Source organism: Magnolia sinica, chromosome 4, assembly GCF_029962835.1.
Source record: "Magnolia sinica isolate HGM2019 chromosome 4, MsV1, whole genome shotgun sequence".
Lineage (NCBI taxonomy): Eukaryota > Viridiplantae > Streptophyta > Magnoliopsida > Magnoliales > Magnoliaceae > Magnolia > Magnolia sinica.
The window spans coordinates 3,284,322-3,304,333 of record NC_080576.1 but is presented as its reverse complement, the minus strand read 5'-3'; the positions used below and the strand labels follow the sequence as shown (position 1 = coordinate 3,304,333).

General features: G+C 40.0%; 1 protein-coding gene across 1 annotated transcript; it reads right to left on the bottom strand.

Moving 5' to 3' along the window:
* Nucleotides 1–3,774: 3,774 nt before the first annotated feature.
* On the bottom strand, nt 3,775–13,304 carry LOC131242168 (uncharacterized oxidoreductase At4g09670-like). The gene is made up of 2 exons (XM_058240634.1): nt 12,795–13,304; nt 3,775–4,667 (listed from the first exon to the last, which is right to left on the bottom strand). Exons 1-2 carry the CDS (start codon nt 13,254–13,256, stop codon nt 4,047–4,049), a joined length of 1,083 nt encoding a protein of 360 aa, XP_058096617.1. The 5' UTR covers nt 13,257–13,304; the 3' UTR covers nt 3,775–4,046.
* Between the last annotated feature and the right edge of the window lie 6,708 nt (nt 13,305–20,012).

Here is a 20,012-nt window from a genome sequence, read left to right as displayed (position 1 = left end):
CGGTGAAAATTATTATCCCCGATGCTATTTGTGGTGTAGTCTGGCTGATCTTTGGATATTTTTCATTTTTATTATAATGCTCTAAAATAATCAAGGAAAATGAATGAACGGCTTGGATATAGTAAATACATGACTATTTGGCCTATGTAACTTTGATCCGTTCGTATAACTAGGAGCTTCAGGAGCGTCAGCGCTCGTCTTCGCACGACACGTACCTTCACCATGTGATGCACCAGCTAATCCGCTTCCCTGTGAAATCGGATTGCGTACTGAATTACCTAGTGCACTTTTATCATACTGAGTAAACTCAGTAGGGCCTACCCTGAATGTGGGTGGATTATCCATGCTGCACATCCGTTTTTCCAACTAATTTAGTGGTTGAGCTGAAAATTAAAGCATTCCCAAAGCTCAATTGATCACACCACGGGAAACAGTGGGAATAATGACTTCCACCATTGAAACCTTGGTAGGCCCCATAGTGATGCAACCTGTTCATAAGATCACACAGACATGGATGAAAGGAAAACACAAATACCAGATTCATTCGAAACTTCTATGACCCCTAAAAAAGTTTCAACAGTATAATTTCAATTCACACTGTTTTCCGCGGTGAGATTCACTTAAGATTTGGATATACTTTGATTTTAGTCTAGAACTCTAAAATTATCTTGTAAAATGGATGGACAGAGTAGATAAAATATATAAATCTTTGTGAATCTCACGGAGTTTACTCGTACGCGTACCTCAATATGCAATCCGCGTCCCCTGTGAAATCGTATTCCGTGCTGAGTTACTCAGTGCACTTTTATCATACTTAGTACGGAGTTGTAGACCAATGGCAGGATGATTCCCCTCCCTGTGAGCGCACATGATGTGGTCGGCAGGATGATTCCAATGGCAGGTGTACGAGGGAAACGGACTCCCCTGACCCATCTCCGTGGCTGATGGTCGGTGCTCTATGGGCCCTACTATGATGTATTATGATGTATGTGTTTCATCTATTCCGTTCATACATTTTTACTGATCATTTTATTGCTTGATCTCAAAAATGAGAGGAATATAAATATCAGGTGAACACACCACATGAAAACAATAGTGATTGGATATCAACCATTAAAACCCTCCTAAGGCTCACTATACTGTTTATTTGACATCCAATCTGTTGATTAGGTCATACAGGCCTAGATGAAGAGAAAAAACAAAGATCAGCTTGATCCAAAACTTTTATGGCCCCCAAAATGTTTTAAATGGTCCACCCTCATTCAACACTGTTTCTGTAATGTGGTTTACTTGAGATTTCGATATACCACATTTTTGGACTCATATAGTAAAATGATCTGTAAAAATAGATGGATGGCATGGATGAAACACATACATCATGGTGGGGCCCACATAGCACCGACAACCAGCCATTGGCAGGTGTGGGGGAGTAGCTAATCCTTTTCCGTGCACGACCGTGTACGAGAGTACGTGCTTTTGATCTCTTTCGCTGTATGGATTGGATGGATGGAATGCACGCCATCGCTACAACTAGGTCCACATGAACATGCCAATGAATGGCAGAGAGGGGAGCGAATTGTCAACTCCCCTGCCACGGTCGGTGCTCTGTAGGCCCCACCATAATGTATGTGCTTCATCCATTCCGTTAATCCATCTTTACAGATCATTTTCGGGGTTTATGAAAAAAAATGATAGGAATATAAATCTCAGGTGGACCACACCGCCAGAAAACAATAGTGACTGGATATCCACAGTTAAAATCATCCTTAAGGCCCACTGTACTGTTTATTTGACATCTAATCTGTTAATTAGGTCATACAAACCCAGATGAAGGAAAAAAACAAAAGATCAGCTTGATCCAAAACTTTTATAGCTCCTAGGAAGTTTTTAATGGTCGAAGTTCATTCAACACTGCTTCCTGTAATGTGGTCCACTTGAGATTTGGATATACCTTATTTTTATCTCATACCATAAAATGATCTAGAAAAATATATAGACGGCATGGATGAAAACCTGGTGATGTTCCACATGAACACCCCACGTGCCAAAAACCTGGTCAGTCCACTCATCAGATGGGTGACATGTGTGCATTACACACGGACCATTGTTGAACACCCACTTTATCTCGCAAAGGTGGGCCAATGGGATTATTGGATTAGCCTGATATGTAGACTCGAGCATGTTCATGGTCCCTACCAACGACCGGCTTAGATCCCAAGCATGTTTGCCACATTAGCGACTGTGCTATGATTCACCTCTTCAATGGTTGGGATCTTTCGATTTGAAGCATCCAATTCAAGATGGGAATTATCAACTCAATGATATATAGGATGCGGATTTCCTGCGAAAGTCTTTAGCAGGGAGTTCTTGCGCTGTGAACTCAAGTGGGGCCCACTGTGACGTTTGTGAGAAATCCTATCTGCCCATCCATTTTTTGAGTTCAATTCAGGACATGTAACCAAAAATGAACCGTTTCCATAGCTCAAGTGGGCCAAAAATATGATAATTGAACGTCCACAGTTGAAATATTCGTGGGCCACATAAGTTTTGAGTCATGCTAATATTTGTGATTTCAGTTCGTCCCATTAGGAATGAAGTTATTAACAGTATGGATGGCTTGTAAGCATCACTACTGAACCCAGGTAGATTCTGAACCCAGGTAGATTTTAACGGTAGGAATTTTCTTAACCACATTTTCCTTTAGTACGGCCCACTTGAGCTTTGGATACGGTTCATTTTTGGCATCATGTCCTGAAATGAACTCAAAAAACGAATGGATGGGTAGGATTTCTCACAAACATCACAATGGGCCCCACTTGGGTTCCCAACGCAGGAAGTTCTGAAAGGCTCTAGTAGGAAATCCGTGTCCTGATATATACAAATCATGGGCCCACCTATACATTATCCCATGCCCCATGGATTCGCCATCAGCATTTCCTCATCTTTTATTACCTAAGCTAGCCATAACAAGATTTTAAAAAGGACAACCCAGACCAAGTGGCTCAGTCTAAAGTAGAGTCGTTGCAGTTAAGGGTTGATGTAGAGAGGGTCACGGATAATTTCATGGCTAAGATGGATCAGAAAAGTCCGATCGGAGACGGAGGTGATTCAGACTGTCAAAACTTTAAAACAGATGTATCTCGCAAATCGGAATGAGTTATCAAATATACCATATATGATTTTGGGGTAAGACGAGGTACTTTAGCCACCCAACCCTAGCATGTTGGGCTCCCCACACCAAATTTGCAAAATTCCATCAGAACAACAGTCCAAATCCCTGTTTATTTTCTATTTTACTATTTATAATAAATTTTAGTTTGATTATAACTCTTCATCCGCTGGGCTTCACTTATTGTTTTTGGCCAAAAACCAAGAGGTCTTGCAAAAATCACAACAGTCTATAATTAGTAGTTTTAGTTATAGTATTATTTCGAAACTTCTTTCTATTGTTTATGCTTTATTCAAGAGGTTTTAAGCTTGTTTTTCATCATTACCAATACAGCAAAGGTTGTAAGCACGTTTTTCATCATTATGAATTTCTAAAAATTATTCTATTTTTCTTATTTTACACTTCGATTTGAGGTATCTTCACGAGGAGTCTAGATTAGTCACGTGGATTCGGAATAGTTATCCCCTGAGGAAGTCAGTGCTCACCTCAACACATCCTTCTCTGCATCAGTGACTCAGCTAAGCTGGCTGAGTCACCCCGCTACGAACTGGGTTGCTCCAAACGATTCCAAGTTGTGACTCACCAAAGTCTTAAAACCTTCCGTTCAGAAATAAGACCCAGAGCAAAATCTATTGAACAAGCTTAAAACATGCTATTGAGAATTTAACGGCCCAATATTGCATAGAAATGTTCACACCTGCCATAACAAACAAGAACACAGCAGCATTAATAGGTAGAAATGTTCACACCTGCCATAACAGACAACAACAGCAGTAGTAGGTAGAAATATTGTTGACACCTGCCATTACAAACAACAACAGCAGCAGCAGCAGTAGCGCAGTTCACCATGAATATTAACCGATAAATGGGCCTTGGATTAACTCACAACGTTGATAGGCTCACAACCCTTATCGATTGATGCCTTCACAGCATCGATTACCAGCTGAGTTTTTCTACTGATGGTGGGCCATTTGCTATCTGGTTTCGAGCCACTGTCTTTAATAGATTTCACCAACCTAACAAATTCCTCAACCATGTAGGCCTCCTGAGGCAAATCGGTTTCTACAACATGTTCACTAGGTAATGGCCTCCAACCCAACGATAGCTCTGCCCATCCATTTTTGGTTCCGAACGTGAATGGCGCAGATGTTTCCTTGAAAGGGATGACGAAATCATTCAGATGAAGTGTACCGTTCGATCCATGAACAGTTACATCCATAACCAAATTGATACGGAGCCCACAGTGGAACGTTGCTACCTTTCCATCTTCCCACACCATCGATGCCCCACATGACAGGATTACCCCTGCTTTGTTGAAGTAGGTTCCTTGCAGTGCAGTTACAGTCTTGGGCAGTTCGTAATCGTTGGCCCACAAGATCGAACGGATGCAATACCACCCTGTGTCACCAAGGGCCCCAAGACCATCGAGATCTGGCTTCACACGGATGTCATTCTCAAGAAACTGTGCATCGCCGCAGTACGCGAAATCGCTGTGAACCTGTTGGTACATTGAGTAATGATTAGGCATGCCAATCATAATTATAGAATATAACAATGTGGCTAGAGGTTTGAAAATCATTTAAACAAAATAAATTTAAATTAAGAATAAGAGAAAATTTATTCGAGGCATGATGTAAGCCACTCGGCTTGAAATCGAATTTGCTTTCATTCAACAACATCCCAAGTGTAATAGTTTCCAGAGCAATCAACCTCTAAGATACAATGACTATGACCCGGTCCCAACAATTACACATGCTAGAACCATTTGTAATCTTAATCCGAACCAGAAATATTTAAACACAATTTTTAAAAACAAAACCTGACTTTTTAATACATTTCAAAACTTAAAAACAGAAGTCTATCTATAGACTTTGTGAAAACACCCTTTTAAAAAGGGTTGTAACTATTGAGTTTAAACCTATTTGGCGTGACCATTAAGCTTAAAAAGATATAACTTTTCAAAACAAAATATTCTTATTGAAAAGACACATCCATAGGGCACGTGCTCACCTATAGCCACGGTCACCGCCCTTCCCAACGGGAATTTTTAAAACACCTAATTATTTTTAAAATACAACTGTGAGTCGGACCAACTCGTCTGATCTTGAGTCAAGTCATGCTGGACAAGTCAGGGGTGACTCAGTTAAGTTGTGACGAGTCATCCTCTATTGCCAGTTCTAACGAATGGGGTCTATCGTTCAGTAATCTAGACCATTGGTCTGTTGGTTCACATCTTGTATGGATCATGCCCCAAAATAAAGTGTTGTTATTTCTCTCTACTTAACTGTCTACATGAGTATCCGTAAACTTCGGTGATTATTTGGAGTGTTGTCCCTCAACGGGGATCCATAACATACCAACGGTCTCCATTGCTGAATCATAGGGCCCCAGTTGCAATAACCGAAAAACCCAATTACTATACAAGTTCTCAGCCAGAAAATTTTTGGACGGTTGATTGACACAAAAGAATCATCAAATTATCTAGCCAACTCATCGTAAACGGATTGGCTACTCTCCCTGCCACTAGCCCGGTGGCTGGTGGTCGGTGCTATATGGGCCCCACCATGATGTATGTGTTTCATCCATGCCGTTCATCCATTTTTACAGATCATTTTATGGTTCAATACCAAAATTGAGAGGGATATAAACTCAGGTGGACCACACTAAAGAAAAACAATAGTGATTGGATATCCACCATTAAAATCCTCCTAAGGCCCACTGTACTGTTTATTTTGACATCCAATCTGTTGATTAGGTCATACAAACCTATATGGAGGGAAAAAAGCAAAGATCAACTTGATCCAAAACTTCTATGGTGCCCAAAAAGTTTTTAATGGTCTACGCTCACACTGTTTCCTGTAATGTAGTCCACTTGAGATTTGGATGTACCTCGATTTTGGTCTCATACCATAAAATGATCTAGAAAAATAGATGGACAGCATGGATGAAACACATACATCATCGTGGGGCCCACAGAGCACCGATTTGCAGGTGGAGGGGGAGTAGCCAATCCGTTTCCCAACTCATCTGAGTCAATCCACGTCAGCCCATGGTTTTGAGACCAGCCTGTGAGTGCATTTGTTTGTTTCTGTGTGTAGTCAAGTTAGGTGAGCTTTATTGATAGGTGAAGACTCCAAGACTTGCAGGCTACAAATCCAAAAATTAGGTATATCCAAATCTCAAGTGGACCACATTACAGGAAACAGTGTTGAATGAGGGTCGACCATTAAAAACATTTTAGGGGCCATAAAAGTTTTGGATCAAGCTGATATTTGTTTTCTCTCTTCATCTGGGCATGTATGATCTAATAAACAGATTGGATTTCAAATAAACAGTATAGTGGGCCATTGGAGGATTGATATCCAATCATTGTCGTTTTCATGCGGTGTGGTCCAAATGAGATTCATATCCCTCTAATTTTTGGGATCAAGAAATAAAATGATCTAGAAAAATAGATGGACAACATGGATGAAACACATACATCATCGTGGGGCCACAGAGCACCGACCACCATCCATTTGCGGGTAGAGGGGGAGTAGCCAATCCATTTCCCAACTTATCTGAGTCAATCCACGTCAGCCCATGGTTTTGAGACCAGCCTGTAAGTGCATTTGTTTGTTTCTGTGTGTAGTCAAGTTAGGTGAGCTTTATTGATAGGTGAAGACTTGAAGACTTGCAGCGATGGAGGCACAAAGACACGGGTATATATTGAAGTGTCTCAGTATCTCTAGTCCTGGAATCCATTTAAACCCAAAACACCTACCTATAGATGATATAATTTCATAGAAAAACCTTGAGTCATCATCCCAAGCCTTAGAATTAAAATTGAACAAGTTCAGCTAGACTTGTAAGAGGTTCAAAGCTTCTATAGTTAGAAACTCAAAAGCAACAAAATCAGAGGCCCATCGATTGTATCGACAGCAGTATCGATTGGAGTTTATTCAAGTCAATTGAATCAACAGATCTTGTCGATCTGATCGAAACTAGTCAAAATTGTCAAGCAAGCAAAACAGTTAAATCATTGAACTATCAATTGAATCGACAGTTCCATCAATTCGATCGAAAATTGTCAAAACAGTCTGGTAACCAAAACTGCGAAAACAGAAACATGTCGAACGGAGTCGATCTAGCCATTTTTTAACCATTTTACATTTGTGGCTTCACTCATCTACTTGAGGGATATTTTAAGGCATTTGCAAGCTCATGGGTTTCTGTTAGAGCTTAAGTATGAGTGTATTCGTCTCCCATCTTTTTTCTTAAGACTCAAATCTCATGGAGTTCATGTCATTTTCTTGTTTTTAACCACTCTAAATGAGCATTCAAAGCTCTCACTAAAGACAAACATGACCTCTAGCATTCTCTAGGGCTTAGACACTAATCTTACAAGTAAACCTTATTTGTTTAACAACCTGGAATGCTTAATTAGGTGAATCCTCCCTTGTAACCTACAAAGCCCCAAATTATAGGAGATTAACCACCATCCCCATACTTCCAATACCTTGGCACACTAAATTGGAAGATTCACTTAAGGTTGTCAATTCATGGGAGTTGAAGAGAAGCTAATTCAATTTTAAAGGAGTATCTTGACTTGTGCTGTTAAAGGGGCTCATTCATCTTGCAAGAGTTTATTTTGAGTCCATTGTACAACTCACTTCTTGTGGAGATTTGGGTTTCGAGTTTGAGACTCAAAGTCAAATTGTAATACCTTGTGTAGGCCACTGGAGGGTGTGTACATGGTTAGTTCTTATGTAAAACTAATTGAGAGTTTGATATACAAACTCGTAACACCTCATCTAGGCCACCGAAAGGTGTGTACATGTGAGAACTTGGGTAGAATGTAATAATTTGTGGTGAACCTATTGAAAACCATGTGAGATAGTGAAATTTTAGAAAACTCAAGTTTGGGTTCATCATCCGAGAGTAGAGTAAGTAATTAGCTGAATCATTATATATTATTGTGTTGCAATGTGTTAATGATTTTCTACTTATGTTTTATCTTGATTTTTATTCTATGATTGCATGTATAGATAGTATGCTAAGTGTTTGAATAAGTGCCTAAATAAATATAACTTTCTCACTTCATAGACTAACATTCATGAAATTTATATTTTGATCATTTATGATCTAGTACACACTACACCTAGTCAGTAAGTGATCTAAATTGATTTGATTGACAAATTTTTAAAAATATTTGAGTCACCCTTTAGGATTTAGCCATAGCTCTAAGCTCCTAAGTTATTGGTATTAGTGAAATACTCACAATTTCACAGCCAACTCATGATATAGACCGGATCTAACTCAACCATGTCCAAGTTGACTCTAAACAATCGCATCGAAATGGGATGAGCCATCCAACCAGCACTTATGAGAATCCATAGCAGGGCATGGTTGAGTAATTGGCATGAAACATCGATCTCCTAGTACATATGTATTTGGCAGGGCGACTCATTCAGTTGTCCAACCGAACTAGGTCAGGTGGATGATTCATTGTTAGACAACTTTCAAAAAATGCTCCAGAGACCAACCACCACTGATGGATGAATGTGGGTCAGGCTGGCCCAGGCACATACCATGTCCAGTTAGTGAGCAATAACTCACTAGTTCCATGTCTTAACACGAAACAAGTGCAGTGTAGATATTGGGATGAAAAGGGGCCAGAAAGGCTGAAATCTAGGCCCAATGCCTGTGCCGGGCTGAGCCAATGCCAGTGATTAATGACCCGGTCCAGCCAATTGGCCTAATCCAATCATCAAGTGAGACACCATTATACAAAAGAATGGATGGTTTAACGACACTGGTGACCAGTTTTCATTCAACATATATGTGTAGTTTAAATACAGGTTCATGTTTATTGTTCTATACCATTGATATAATGGAGACTTGTTTCCTGATTTAATGCCCAAAGATCATATGACTTTTTAAAGCCCGGGCAATCTTATAAGAGAAATGTTAGTGGTCCAAGTTGCATTTAGCTGCACTGTACACCTGGGCTAATCCAATTCATTAATTTAGACTGTTCATTGGGTTCAACGCATATTTCACAGGCAACCATGCAACATCACACTAATTAATATGATGAATATTAACAATTCAATAAATGGTTTTTTTTTCATATGTACAGTCAAGATCATTTATACAAAAAATAAGTCCAATCAACAATTCCATCCCACCTAATCCCTTCTAATCCCAGTGCCCAAGCACGCCCTAAAGAATCATCTTTGTTAGGCAATCTTAGCCATCACATTCATGGCTTAAACAAAAGATGAATATAGAAAAGAAGGCATATCAAGGATGGATTGGTCATCCAATTAGGTTGGTTTTTGCATGTAGTCTGAGAAATGTATTCTGAACATAATGGACAGTTTAAATCAATCAATAAGTTAGGTAACTGAATTGAAAACTTTAAACTATTGTGTATAAGTTATCTATGATCTCCTTTAAAAGAGATCTAGCTCAAGATGTAATTCATGAATTTTTTATAATTCAAACACATTTCACTAAAATGAGATTTAAGATAATATGTCACCATCATTTATGCACAATAAATCTTTATGATGCTCAATTTTATGTTTTTCTTTTAAAATAAGTGAGTGCTTATTAAAGGTACATTAAACATTATGAAAAGAATATTGACAAGGAGATAAACTATGTTTGTTTTGTCTTATCTCTTAGTATGAATCTTTAGTACTACATCAAAGAGAAAGAAGGTTGTGAAGTTAGTTATAAACATTTTTCTTACAATGGACTCCAGTAAAATATACTACATAATGCTCTAGCCCTTACATATGCCCCAAGCCAGCTCAGTCAATGTGTGCACATGACACTCCCACTTAGGGAAGAGGATTCGGCCTTGGTAGGATTGGACACACCTCTCTCATTCTCCTTAGGAGGATTGAACAATCTTAGTTGAGTTTTGATGGACTTAATTTTGCCTAAATTTACAACTTCACCGCAACATTTTCTAATTAGTCATGAATTTTCTTTTTAAAAACTTAAAAGTTTCATCCATAGGGTTTTATACGCTCAATCAAACCCTCTCTTTTCTAAAACTTTTTCTTCTTTGCTTGTTCTTTCTTAGGATAATATTGGAGTGTTTTTTTTTTTTTTTTGAAATTTCATTATCAACTGATAGTCTGAATATTTATTATTTTTATTGGGGGGTGTATCTCGAGAGTAGCACAGAGCCTCATGCACCAATTTTACATATAAGAGTACCAATCATCTCAAGATGGTGACGTTGACTGTGCTCAGCCCAATATTGATTAGAAACCTGATCTCTAGAATATTGATGGTCTTCCCAGAGATGAAGTTCTATTAGAACCTTATTTAGTTTATCCGTACATTTTCTTTAGTATCTGTTTCAGCAAGTGTCTTTAAAAAATTGACTATCCAGAAACGGTCCACCAGCTAGAAATCCCGATTCGTGTTTCACTCAGCCACGTGTATGGTGGAAATATAGTTACGTAGTATTCAGGCTGCAACATGGTTGTAGCATATTCTCTCCTTGCCTGAGGCGTGAAAACCAGGCCCACTCGAGGAGAGATGGAACATGAAAATTGGGAAACGGATTGGCTACTCCCCCTGCCACTAGATTGGTGGCTGATGGTCGGTGCTATGTGGGCTCCACCATAATGTATGTGTTTCATCAACGCCATTTATCAATTTTTACTGATCATTTTAGGGCTTGATCCCAAAAATGATAGGGATATAAATCTCAGTGGACCACACCAGAGGAAAACAATAGTGATTGGATATCTACCTTCAAAATCCTCCTAAGGCCCACTGTACTCTTTATTTGACATCCAATCTGTTGATTAGGCCATACAGGCATATATGAAGGGAAAAAAAAAAAGAAGCAAAGATGAGCGTGATCCAAAACTTTTATGGGCCTCCAAAAGTTTTTAATGGTCGACACCCATTCAACATTGTTTCCTACAATGTAGTCCACTTAAATATTGGTATATAACTTTTTTTTTTTTACACACGCATGCACACCGCCACACGCTCACGCCATAATGGGCTTTCACCTCCTATGGATACTCGACCCCTTGACCGGGTGTTAAAACTCCCAAGAGTCTGCCACCCGAGCAAGAATAAGGATTCAAATATTGGTATATAATTCATTTTTGGTCCCGTACCTTAAAATGATCTATAAAAATAGATGAATAGCATCAATGAAACACATACATCATGGCGGTACCACCAGCCATTGGATGGTGGCAGGAGTACCCAATATGTTTCTTGAAAATTGGGGCAAGCTTACCTTGTGCCACACATGAGCCTCTATAGTTAGAGGTGGACAGGATTGGACATGACTCGTCGGATTCGACTTGAACCGAAAACCAAGGTCAAGTTGTGTGATCCATAGCTCAAGTAGGAGAGTGAGTGAAAGATACCTCGTTTCAACACTTAGGGCTTAGCAGGGTGGCTAACAATAAAGTGTGAACTGTCAATGAGTGTACTAAACAAGCTAACAAAAAACAAATAACAAAAACTCAGTTCGGATCAGATTTTACTTCAATTAGGTCAAGCCAATAAGGAATTCGTTCGGATATTGAGTTTGAGTATTTGTAAAAATCGAATCAAATTGAGTTGGACCTAATTTGGTACGGCTGTATGCACTTTTTATCCGTGATATTCTCTCTTAAATGTACATTTACCATACAAGCTGCAATTCACGTATTTGAAGCGCCGTTCGCGCGCAAATCGTTTTAATAGTGATTTCGAATTCAATACGCGTACAACAGTACACATATTCACGTGGGCATACGTGCAATCATGAAAAACGTTCGAGATCTCAGCATTCCCTAAAGTTGGAAATAACGCTTAGATTTTCCGCCGAAAAATTTTAGACAATTTCACTTGTAAGGTGGGCCACAACATTCAACGTAAATTGACGGTTAGATTCCTTTTGGTAACCCTATTGGCCTTTTGGATATAATGCGGCCCACCTGAAGTCCGAAACAGCCTGATTTTTCATGAGAATGAATCCAAACAGTGTATCACAGCTTGTGGGAAGCTCGGATGTAACGAACGTGGTCGTGGATATCTACGGCTCCCATTTGGATGCGGATGGCCTACTACCCCAGCAGACGCAGCTAAAGACGGAAGATCCTGTGGGGCCCACAGTGATTTATGTGTTATATCAACGCCGTCCATTCGTTTTGAAAAATCATTCTAGTTGACGACCCCAAAACTGAGACAGATCAATTACTCAAATGAACCACACCAAAGGAAATAGTGGGGATTGAACAGTTACCGCTGAAAACCTCTTGGTGGCCACAGAAGTTATGGATCAAGCAGATATTTACGTTCTCTCTTCATCCAGATCTATTCCACCTTATGAGCAGGTTTGATGAGAAATAAACATCGTGGCGGCCCCACGAAGGCTTCAATCATGGGAGTCACTGTCATCAGTGCTTTCTGTGGTGTGGTCAACTTGACCGTTCGATCTGCCTAATTTTTGGGCCTGTTATCTAAAATTATTTTTCAAAATAGATGGACGGCGTGGATAAAACACATACCTCACAGTGGAATCCACAGAACCCTGACAGAACCGTCTGTCTCTAGCTACGTCCCGGTGGAGGTAGTACCCAATCAAAGTCGGAAATATTTGATTATTTACCGATCGAAGCTCTCCGAAGCGATTGGGATCAGATAGCAACTCCTTCATCTTATGGGTCCGGGGATGGTGGACCCACATGGTGCCGTCCATGAACTGCACGCCGTTCGACTCGCATGCTTCCAATATACGGTCCAGATCGGCCACGTTCAGGGCCGTGGGCTTCTCCAGTAACACGTGCTTCTTCCTCTCTGCTACCGCCACGGCCCACTGCACGTGCATGCTGGTAGGGAGCGGCACGTAAACGGCCTCCACGGTGGGGTCATCCAGGACCTCCTCGTAGCTGCCGTACACATTGACGGCCTCCGGCAGGCCGTTCTCGACCGCAAATCTCTTGGCCTTGTCAATCGAACGGCTCCCGATGGCGGAGAGGGTGGCGCTGGGAGCGAGAGACATGGCCCTCGACACCTTCCTCGATATCTCGGCGCATCCGATTATTCCGAAGTGGATAGGGTTTCCCTCCATCCTTTGCTTCCTGAAAGAGGTGGAGGTGGAGCGATTGATGGAGATGAAAAGGGATTGGACTTTTTATAGAGACGTGATGACAGCATCGACTTCGGAAGCGGATTGGCTAGTGTGCCACACCAGGTATATGGAAACGGATTGGCTACTCCCCCTGACACCAGCCCCGTGGCTGGTGGTCGGTGCTTTGTGGACCCCACCATGATGTATGTGTTTCATCCATTCCGTTCATACATTTTTACAGATCATTTTAGAGCTTGATACCAAAAATGAGAGGGATATAAATCTCAGGTGGACAACACCACATGAAAACAATAGCGATGGGATATCCGCCATTAAAATTCTCCTAAGGCCTACTGTACTGTTCATTTGACATCCAATCTGTTGATTAGGTCATACAGGCCCAGATGAATGGAAAAAACAAAAATCAGCTTGATCCAAAACTTTTAGGCCCACAAAATGTTTTTAATGGTCGACACTTATTCAAAACTGTTTCCTTTAATGTGGTCCACTTGAGATTGTGATATACCTCATTTTTGTTCTAATACTGTAAAATGATCTTTAAAAATAGATGGACGGCATGGATGAAATACACACATCATGGTGGGGCCCACATAGCACCGACCACCAGCCATTGGCTGGTGTCAGGGAGAGTAGCCAATCCGTTTCCCAGCTATATGGCTGGTGTACCAGCTGGTGTGTACCACACACCAGCTATTTCACCCACGTCGTGGATCTGGGATACACAGAAGCCACGCCCGAATTGAGGGGAAGCGGATTAGGTGCGGTCCCAGCCTCACCCAGGATGGTGTGGCACTTGTTGTGTGTTTTTTCATATCATTTTATTAAGCTAAAAGATGAAGCAAATCCAAATTTCAGGTATACCATACCATAGGAAACAGTGGAAATTGAACATTTCACTATTAAAAACGTCAAAGGGCACATTATAATGTTTCTGAAATTTTTATTTGTGGATTAACATATTAATAAGATCACATAAACTTAGATGAAGGGAAAGAACAGATATCTTCTTGATCTAAAACTTTCGTGGCCTATAATACAAATCTAATTATTCGTGTAGATTCTAGTTACCTAATTATGTTAATTTTTTTAATGGATCAACTTTTATTATATATTTTAAATATCCTCAAGCAGTTAGATGTGTAATCATACTTTACACCAATGCTATATAAAATAATTTTTTTTTTAAAAAAAAAAACATTAAGCTACCTTATGATTTAGGTGAGCCACACAAAAAGAAAGAGTTAAAAGACAAAAGTACACCCTTGATTTTTATAAGGACCATCGTGATTATTGTGGGAAAATCTGAACCGAACCCGATAGAGGTCAGCGTTGAGAAGCCGACAAATAGGGCCTCAGAATGATAGCAGTATGTCCAAACCGACTCGCCTCCAAGTCCTTTTGTAGGGCTTTCACATCAACTCGGAACACGGAAGAAGCCATTACACGCCTGACCAGATCACCTCCGACCCAATCCTCCTTACCTAGTGCGTCAAGGATCAACTCATTCGTGGGCTTGGATCGCTAAGTAAGATCTGAACCACAAGGTCGGCTCGGATGAGAGCTTAGTCAGCAATAGCATTAAGAGGCCAAATCCAGTAACGCACAACAAGAGTAACGTCCGGTGCACGATCATAGGGTAGCTAACTACATTACCGACTGTGTTCATCTTGCTTAATGGCTGAAATTGTGCCAAGAATGAGGGGCACGATTATCCTCATCGACAAGTATAAATAGAGGACGAATCCATTTGAGAGGGTATGTAAGATCTCGCACCTTAAACCTACTCTATGCTACTTAGACCCGATTTCCTAGCCTGACTTTGACATCAGAGGATCCGCTGTTCTAGCCAGGGTTTCCTTTATCTTCCTTTTGTACAACAACCAGGGTTCGCTCCGAGCACATGGAGCTCGGTGGAAGGTGATCCAGATTTTAGCATCAACAGCGATAGTTATATAAAATCCACTGTACCCATTAGATGTCACACCAATATTTAGGCATAAATTCAAGTGGACTACATTAAAAATAAAAAAAATTAAAAAAAAAAATCATGTGGCCCATTTAAATTAAGGATGGAACTGATTGTTGGGCCATGGACCTAACATGGTGTGATACACCTAATGGCCGGGGTGAATTTAACATCAATATTAAGGTGGAGCCTGCCTACGCCTCGACCTCCTTTTTCAAAAATCCCATAAAAAATCTCTCCTGAAGACAACCACCCACGTGAGTGAATTGTATATGAAGTATCTCTCCTCAGGACCACTGTCCTTTATTTAAGACAGTGGACTACATTAAGGAAAATCGTGTGGCCCACTTAAATTAAGGATGGAACTGATTTTTGGGCCATGCACCTAACATGGTGTGATACATCTAATGGCCGGTGTGAATTTAACATCAATATTAAGGTGGAGCCTGCCTAGGCCTTGACCTCCTTTTTCAAAAATCCCATAAAAATTCTCCCCTGGAGATGACCACCCACGTGAGTGAATTGTATACGAAATATCTCTCCTCGGGACTACTGTCTTTTATTTAAGACAGCGGACTACATTAAAGAAAATCATGTGGCCCACTTAAATTAAGGATGGAACTGATTTTTGGGTCATGCACCTAATATGGTGTGATAAAAGTATTGGTTGGGGTGAATTTAATATCAATATTAAGGTGGAACCTTAATCTTCGACCTCGTTTTTCAAAAATCCCATAAAAATTCTCTCCTCGAGACTGCCAACCCACGTGAGTGAATTGTATACAAGGGATCTCTCCTTAGGACCACTGTCCTTTATTTAAGAGACAAGTGATCCATCCTCGGGATGTATAGCTGCTTTATTGACATCAGCAAGTTACGCGAGACGAGTGGCCAAGAGGTATGTGATATATTCAAACCGTCCATCCATTTGAGATTTGACTAGCTCATCTTAAGGCGTGAGACAAAAAATAAGACAGATCTAACTATCAACTCGTCCACATTGAAAAAAGCAATAGGGGATTAAATGTCTACCATTGAAACCCTTGGGGCCACAGAAGCTTTGGATTAATATATGAAATTTGTTTTTCCTCTTCATTTAGGTCTTTGTGACCTTATGAATAGATTGGATGGAAAATAAATATTATGGTGGGCCCTATAAATTTTTTAACAGGGAAAGTTATTATCTCTGTTGCTATTTGGTGTGTGGTTCAGATGATCTTTGGATATTATTCATTTTTTAGATAATGCTTTAAAATAATCTCTAAAAATAGATGAGTTGTGTAGATATAATAAATACATCACTGAGGGGGCCATGTAACTTTGATCTCCTTTGAACCGTTCGTGCAACTCGGAGCTCGAGGAGAGTCAGTGCTCGTCTTAGCACGACATCGTACCTACCGCAGCTATATAGGGAGATGGATTGGCTACTCCCCCTGACACCAGCCCCGTGGCTGGTGGTCGGTGCTCTGTGGGCCCCACCATGATGTATATGTTTCATCCATTCCGTTCATCCATTTTTACAGATCATTTTAAGGCTTTATACAAACAATTATACAGATATAAATCTCAGGTGGACCACGCCGTAGGAAAACAATAATGATTGGATATCCACCATTAAAATCCTCCTCAGGCCCACTGTACTGTTTATTTGAAATATAATCCGTAGATTAGGTCATAAAGACCCAGATGAAGGGAAATAATAAATATCAACTTGATACAAAACTTTTATGGCCCCTAAAACGTTTCAACGTTCATTCAACATTGTTTCCTGTAATGTGGCCGACTTGAGATTTTGATATAACTCATTTTTTCTCTCATGAAATAAAATGATATATAAAAATAGATGGATGGCATGGATGAAACACATACATCATGTCATCATGTTGGGGCCCATAGAGCACCGACCATTGGCTGGTGGGAGGGGAGTAGCCAATCCGTTTCCGCTATATAGCTGGTGTGTGGTACACCAGCCACTCCGCTTCCTCTTTATCCACACGGTGATTGATGTAGTATTTTATCCAATCCGTTCATCCCGCCGGTTTTTTTTTTTTTTAAAAAAAGACTCCCTCCAACGGTGGTAGTTGGAAATTCACGTCCGCACAACACCCAACAGAAAAGGACGAAACAGAAGAAAAAAAAACCACAGAGACGATCACATACCACGGTTGTACATGAACTTTTGCATACAGATGTTTCTTTCCAACCACCTGTAAAAGAATATCCTATCCGTTCAAAATGTTTGGCACACAATCATGATCATGGGTTATTAAGATTTAAACTGATTCATTCAATAGGTTGGCAATACTGTTTCATTAAATCATATCTTCAGCTTACATTGATTTCAAAGTCATGTCCTGTTCAATCATCGGATCATCCTGAATTTCTCAGCCGTTGAGCGTCAAAGAGTGGCCCACTGTTTTTACTGACGGGATTTACTATAGACATGCCACGTTGGCAAGAAGAAGATGGCTGTATACAGCCGCCTTATGATATCATTTACAAGTGAAAGCTTTCGGATTTCTCTTTTATGAGGTTCGTTAATTTCTCGCGCGTGTGGAGCCATGCCAAACCAAACGTACGTACACGTGCCATCGTGTGTGAGAGATGTATGCCTTCTTTCTGATTGGAAATAATCCCTAGATCTTGTACTGCAAATTTTAAGCTCTTTCACTCCTTGGGTGGGCCAGGATGTCAAAAATGAATTGACTATTAAGTCAAAATTTTCTAGCCGTCCAATGGTTTTAAATGCTGTGGCCCACTTAAGGTGTGAAATCTGCCAGACTAAAAGATCAGATCTTCTATATTTTCCATTTATGCACGTGTGGATCTGTGTGGGTGAGTAGTGTTCCCACGTTCCCGTGGAACGACCGGGATCCGACAAATCTCATTGGATATCAAAAGAATGCCGAGGTTAATAACACAGCAAGTAGCAGCGGCTATAATGACAACCACCGTTGGAATCTTCACAAGGCCCACTGTGATGTCTTTAGGCCATCCCACCTTTTAATAAGCCCACATACATACACCTGGATGGAGGTAAAAAGAAAAAAGAAAAACACATATCAGACTCTTAAGAAGTTTTTAATGGTGGGTGTTCAATCCGCACTGTGGTCCACTTGAGTCGTGAATCTACCTCATTTTTTGGTTCATATTTAAAATGATCTGAAATAATGGATAGACGGCATGGATATTAAAAAAATATATACATCATGAACCTTCACCACAAGAGTCCGTGGACATAGGACGAAATACACGTGACTACAACGCTATGTGGTGCCCTAATGTCAATGATATCGGATCTTGAGTACCTCATGCATTGACAGTCGGGATCCTCTGTTATCTGGTCAAGAGGGATTTCCTGTTATCCTAATCCTCATTGGTGCACGTCACCACTCACTTAAGGAAAAAATAATAATAATAACAAAATAAAGCTTACGACGCCTAATCATAGGTAACAGGAAATCCCTATTAACTAGATAACAGAGGATCCAGACTTATTGAGGAAATAGACCACTGTAATGCTACCTTTTAGCCTGCGTCTTTTCAACACGCTCTCAAACTTTACTTTCCCAAAGTAAATCATTATGCATGGACGTACTATTTGCAGACGAAAGCATTCTTGTATTCACGGTGGGTATCCATCGCTATGGTTATAATTCGCAGCGAGAGTTATTGAATGCAAAGGTATTTTCATCGGCAAATAGTATATCCGTACAGAATGGTTTGCTTTGGAAAAGTTAAGTTTGGGAGCCCTTTGCAAAGACGCCGGGTAAAAGGTGGCGTTTACAGCGGTCCATTTCTCTTCATGTATTCTTATCTAACAGGAATAGAAGACCCGTGCCTCTATATATATATATATATAAGGTATATATATATATATATATATATATATATATATATATATATATATATATATATATATATATATATAAGGTAGTCCACGTAAAATGAAATCATGACTAAGACCTGCAAAATCAGGTGATGCGATCCTCATTAGTTTTGAAATGGCCTTAGTTTTGTTGTGTCCATTCGTTCTAGCGGGTGCATCTTACAATTGAATTAGATGGCACATAGAAAATACAGTGGGCTACACATCATTTGCTAGGTTTTTAAAGGCAGGCATCTCCATTTCAACTTCTTCTATGTTGTAGCCTACATGAGTTTCAGATTAACCTGATTTTCAAATGCTAAGAAGAACATGAGGGGGCGCACATAATAGACGGATTGGATGTTGAAGATTCCATGGCGGACCACACCCATAACATTATAAGTTAAGCTTAACCTGCAATGCCTAGTAGATCAGCATCCAAAATTAATTATTGAAAAGGAGGCTACCCATCGTATTCCAGATGGATTAGGAACTGGTCTTTATCACTTAAACAGAAGATGCACCGTGACATATGACTTTGCATTTAAAATTGATTTCATCTTATTTTAATTATCATTAATTATTTTAATAGTGATTAAAATTCATATAATTGAAATGATTATCAAGATAAATTATATTAATCCTTTCGATATCTCCAACATATAATTATTGCTAATTAAAATAAGATGATTTCATTTTTCAATGGTCACCCAATGGTAGAGATGGGTATGGGACGAGTCAACTCGACAAATTCGACTCATTCGACTCGATTCAAACAATGTGGGTGAGTCGATCCAAATCGAGTTGACTTCGTCTAATCCGAATTCAAATCGAGTCGAGTTCAAGTCACCTAGTAACTTGACTCAACCCAAAATCCAACTCAACTCGTGTGAGTGTGTAA